Source organism: Meleagris gallopavo, unplaced genomic scaffold (assembly GCF_000146605.3).
Source record: "Meleagris gallopavo isolate NT-WF06-2002-E0010 breed Aviagen turkey brand Nicholas breeding stock unplaced genomic scaffold, Turkey_5.1 ChrUn_random_7180001924976, whole genome shotgun sequence".
Classification (NCBI taxonomy): Eukaryota; Metazoa; Chordata; class Aves; order Galliformes; family Phasianidae; genus Meleagris; species Meleagris gallopavo.
This window is the reverse complement of record NW_011187402.1, coordinates 1-4937: the sequence shown is the minus strand read 5'-3', so window position 1 is coordinate 4937 and position 4937 is coordinate 1. Positions and strand designations below refer to the sequence as shown.

The following is a 4937-nucleotide window of genomic DNA, read 5'->3' as shown; positions in this document are numbered from 1 at the left end:
AGCCGGGTGCCGCCGTGCTTGCTGCCCGCGCCCAGGCTCTCGGAGCGCTGCTGGGCGCGCAGAGCTGCTGCCCTCGGCCCCCCGCACCACCGCTGCACCCCCTCCGCGCAGCGGCCCCGCTGCCCGCGCCCTCTCACCCTTCCCGTTCGCCTCCCCGACTGTCAGGAGCTGGACGCGAGGTCGAGGTTCCTGGCCTCCCTCCGCACCGTCTGCAGACTGCGGCTGGAGGGGAGGTACCTGCCCGACGGCAAGCTGGAAGCGCAGCACGAGGTGAGCGGGCACCCGGCGACGCTGAGGGAAGGGGCCGAGCTGGCCGGACGCCGGCCCCGCGGTGCGAACGGGGACGAGTGGGACAGGTGTCTTTGGGCGCAGACCTGCCTGCCGGCCACGGGGCTCCTGCCTCGGCTGCCGGTGCCGGTGCCGGTGCCGGCGCGGGGACGGCGGTGCTGTGCCCGCGGTGCATCCTGCTGCTGGCCGCCGGCTGCGCCCGTGTCCCAGCTCAGCTGCGCCGTCCGTCTCTGTCCAGGTGCTACTGCGAAAGAACTTCCCCAGCTACCGGTGCCCGGTGATGTGCCTGGGCAGGCACGCCGTGCTCGCCATCACTGCAAGGAGGCAAGTGCCCCAGAGCCCGGCTGTGCCAGGGCCTCTCCACAGCAAGGGCCCGACGGCAGCAGGCATGCCCCAGCTGCCAGCATCCAACAGGAGTTTCCTCTCCTTGCAGCGCTGAGATCGGAGCCCAGATCCAACGGCACCTCAGCCCCTGCATTAGCTACATCTGCTTTCTCGCCGTGCAGGAGGAGCAGGGCAGCTCTGACTCTTCTCTCTACGATGAGGTAAGCGCTGGCTGTGCTACAGAGAGCCTGCCAGCCAGTTCTGTACGCTTTTTCCAGTTCGCTTTGGCTGCTGGAAGGAGACAGCCAAGGCAGATCCTGAGGCAGTATAGAGCACCGCAGGGTGGCTGAATTCTGCGTCAGGTGGCAGGGGTTGAAGCCAGCTTCCTGCAAAGAAAGGGCAAGCCAAAGTGCACACCTGCTCCGTTCTTCTTGCAGATGCTGCAATCTCTGGACAGCGTGTTGCAAGTGCTGCTGTGTCTTCCGCCGTGCTCCACCACCCTCAACCTGGTGATCGTCTTGCAGGTCTGGCACGTGCAGAGAGCAAGGCTCACAGGGGCTCTCCCTTCCTCCAGAGAGAAGGGACGCTCTGGGCTGGGCGCCGCGTCCCAGAAGCAGGCACAGAAAGCGTGCGATGGGGTGGGGACGCAACCACCTGGAACCCAGTGGTTTGCACCTGAGCAGTGGAAGGCTGTTGAGTGCCCTTCCCAGACCCCGCAGTGGCAGCTGGCTCTGCTGACCCACTGCCCTCCTTGCCTGCCTCGGTGATGGTCTTCGTGCCAGATGTCAGCAAGGCCGAGGTCTGCTGGGATGTGGCCACCGTGCAAAGGGAGCTCGGCCTTGAACCTCTCTTCTTCTGGCCGCTGAGGGCACCCAGCAGCATGCCAGCCCCAAAGCCCTTCCCTCTTGGAGAAGGGGCAGAGGCCATTTTGTAGGAGCTGAGGGTGGGGATAATGATCGGTGACCGCAGCAGGTCTCCTCTGGGGCAGCCATTCCTGAGGCTGCCAGGAGGCCGGGCCTCCATTCCAGGCTCTTCTGTTCAGGGGAAGCCTGGGCACCTTGTCAGTAGTCCGCCAGTGCCTGGCAGAGCAGCCGCTTCAGGAGTTGCCATCGCATCTGTGGTTGACCAACAGCTTTTGTCTTCTCAGGCCCTGCTGCCCTGCGCCAAATCTGAGAAGGTGAGAGTGCGCCAGTGTGCCATGAGGAGGATTGCCAACCTGAGCAAGGTCCTAGACCATGCTTCTCTGATGGTGGTAAGGAGCCGGAGAGACAGGCAGCATTTAACCCCGTTCTTGCCCTTTCCTGGCGCCCTAGTAAGCTGGTAGCTCTGGGCTTCCTGCCAGACCAGAATCTGCCCGGGGGGCAGAATCCCCCAGACACCAAAATCCAGCAGCCACTCAAAACCCTTCAGCAGTTCCCACCAAAGACAGTCCGTGTGCTTCTCACCTGGATGTGGGTCTGCCACGGGTCGGCCCCTGCGTGGCCCAGAGCAGAGCTGGCCAAAGCGCTGGCGCTCAACTCCTGTGGTGCTCAGCCCGCTGCTGGCTCTGGGCTTTTGTCAGGGCTTTTGTCCTGGGCGCACCAGTTCAGCCCAGCTACTCTGCCTTTCCTTCGTTCCTCAGAGCTCATCTCGATTCAGTGAAAGCAGGGGCAGGGTTTGCTCCATACAAAAGCAGTCTGAGATGCTGGTGGGGCAGCTGTTGGGGTACCTCATCCTGTGCTGTGCCGAGGAGGACCAGGACATCAGGCATGATTCTATGAAGGCTCTGCATGGCATCCACGGGATCCTGGCAATGCGACAGAGTAAGAGAGGCTGGGATGGGCTGCGGTGTTTCACACAATAAGGCCCGGGCGAGGCAGCGCACCTCTTTGACCGCCCTCCTTGCCTTGGGGAATCCGTAGCAGCGGTATGGCAGGGCTTCTCTCCTCCTTCAGAGCAGAAAGCTGGACCTAGCTCTCCTGCCTCACTGCAGCCTGAGAGGTGCTCTTCTTGCCTTCTCCCCGTCATTCCTACCACTCTCTCTCTGTTTCTCCTGCTGCCCAGGTTACGAGCTTGGACCTTCCAGTCTCAAACTATATGCGGAGGGTGAATACTGGTACCTCTTATGCGCCCAGTATGCTGCCCTGAATACACTGGTAAGCAGCTCGTCCCTTGCTGGGATGCTTGACCCTCCCCCGTGGCAGGAGGCTCACATGAGCCAGTGCGCCAGGAAGCATGGGCACGAGGCAGGGGCTGTGTCAGCCTCTCAACAATCCGGCTGCAGGGTCCAGCCGTGTCTCAGCAGGGAGTAGCCAAAGGCTTTATCCCAGTGTCTGAGCTGTGCCTGCAGCTGTTCTGGCTATTGCTGAGCCCCAGCTGCTTGCAGAGCCAGTGCTCTGTGACCCTGACCTCCAGCCCAGCCATGGCTCTGCACAACAGCTCCCTCTCTGCACCCATTGAGACCGCAGTCAGCCCAGCACTGTGCTCCCCTGGGGCACAGTGCCAGTGCTGCCCCGGCTCTCTCTCTCTCTCTCCAGAGCCACCCTCACTGCTGCTCACATGTGCCCCACCACCATTAAACACAGTGCATCTGGCCTTATCTCCCTTCCTCCTCCCCACAGGTAGAGGGCAGCTGGCTCTGCCCCAGCGAGAAGGGACACTTCATCCTAACCGTCCTGGAGGGCATGACGCAGCCGAGGGTCTCTGACACCAAGGTGCTTGCCAGGGCGTTGGATGCAGTCCTGAAAGATGCGGGCTCTCAGCTCTCGAATGTAAGCAGTTTTCAGCCAGATTGCCCTGTGCTTTTGCCCTCTGGGGGTGCTTCCCCTGATCTGAGAGTGGAGCCTGGGAGCTCGGTTGGCTTTTCAGGCCGGTGAAGCGCCACGGGAGGGAAGCAGCACTTCCCGGTGGCAGCTGGGGCTGTGGCTGTGCTCCATCTCAGTGCCCCTGTGTCTCCTCCAGGTGCCACTGATCGTGCAGAGCATCTACGACCACCTCGTGTCGGACTGTAAGGAGTCGCTCCGAGACATCGCGATCCAGACCCTTCTGCAGATGACGCGCTTGAACCCGCAGTGTGTGGTCAGCTCCGTGCTGCGTGACATCCCATGGTGCGACACTTGCGGGGCCCGCCCACCTCATGGATGGCTGAAGACCCTTGGGACCAGCACAGGCCAAGGGATGGTGGCTGGGGCAGCCCCCGACACAGCGTGCTTTGTCTCTGCAGGTCTTCCGCAATCATGTGGCAGACGATGGTCTCCGAACCCAGCCTTGCAGAGGTTGTGCTGGAGAGCCTGCTGCAGAAATGGCCAACGGCCAGGCACGATGGCCTTGGCCCGGGCCACAACTGCACCGGTTACCTGGCTGTGAGTTTCTGGATGACACCTCGCTCACCCCTGGCGGGGCGGCATTCCGCACCTTTCCTCCCCTCCGCTCCCCTCCCTTCCCCTCCCTTCCCGTCCCCTCCCTTGCTCTTTCCTCCCTCCTCCCCCTGCAGCCCCTCTGCAGCCCTTTGTCCTCTCTTTCCTTGCCCTCGAACCCGAACATCTCAGCCCATGGGCTTGGGCAGCATGGCAAGGGCGGCTGTACACTGTGGGCCATCCTTGGGTGTTTCCTGCAGATAAGCCACGCCCTGCATGCGATCCTCCATCTGCCTTCCAGTGAAGAGTCTGCTTGGCAGCTGATCCACGAGCTGTACGCAGGGATGCTCTTCCAGATCTTCTTCATGCTGCAGTGCTCACAGCGTGGCTGCTTCAGTCCCATCATCGGTCACATGGAGGACATGGAGGACATGTCGCCTGTGAACAACATCAGGTGCTCCATCCCTGCTGCCAGGTCTCTGCCCCAGGCCCAGAGCCAGGGTTCCCCGTGTGACGCATGCTTTGCTGTGCCCGCAGGCGTGTGGTGGAGAGCATGAGAGCTCTTTTGCAACACCTGGGGAGTGACAGTCTGGTGGAGGACATAGAGCAGCAAGGTGGCTGGGACATGCTTATGAGCCTTGAGACCTACCACACAGGTGTGGCTGTGCTGACCAGGTGAGAGCCTCCCCTCTCATCCCTGTCTCCCCAGCTCTTTTCCCCTGGAGAGGGGCTGCTGTTGCTTGGTGAGAAAGGACTTGCAGGGCCCGTCACCTCCCAGAGCGCCCTTTCCCTGCGCACCACTGACTGCGGCTACTGCTGGGGCTGGCTCTGCATGCAGTGCCGCGGCCTGTGCCGGAGCTGTGTGGCACAGCAGCCAGAAGGGTGGCCAACGAGCGTGGGAAGAGCCCAGGGGCCTGGGGAAGCTGAGGTGGGTCCCACAGCAGGCGCCTGTGGGAAGATGGCCAGTCGTTCGTAGGCGAGGCTTCTCTC

The 4937-nt window shown here is 62.5% G+C and overlaps 1 protein-coding gene across 1 annotated transcript; it reads left to right on the top strand.

The window, feature by feature from the left end:
• The first annotated feature begins 12 nt into the window (after positions 1–12).
• Positions 13–4852, top strand: LOC104916622 (maestro heat-like repeat-containing protein family member 7). The gene is made up of 12 exons (XM_019611420.1): positions 13–270; positions 527–612; positions 722–833; positions 1050–1136; positions 1760–1864; positions 2234–2414; positions 2656–2747; positions 3213–3362; positions 3553–3698; positions 3815–3953; positions 4208–4401; positions 4485–4852. The coding sequence occupies exons 2-12, from the start codon at positions 569–571 to the stop codon at positions 4624–4626; spliced, it is 1392 nt and encodes a 463-aa protein (XP_019466965.1). The 5' UTR covers positions 13–270; positions 527–568; the 3' UTR covers positions 4627–4852.
• Positions 4853–4937: the final 85 nt, after the last annotated feature.

Coding starts and splice junctions, on each gene's coding strand:
- LOC104916622 (XM_019611420.1), top strand. CDS start 569: ATGTGCCTGGGCAGGCACGCCGTGCTCGCCATCACTGCAAGGAG. Junction 834..1,049: donor ACTCTTCTCTCTACGATGAG/GTAAGCGCTGGC, acceptor TTCTTCTTGCAG/ATGCTGCAATCTCTGGACAG. Junction 2,415..2,655: donor GATCCTGGCAATGCGACAGA/GTAAGAGAGGCT, acceptor CCTGCTGCCCAG/GTTACGAGCTTGGACCTTCC.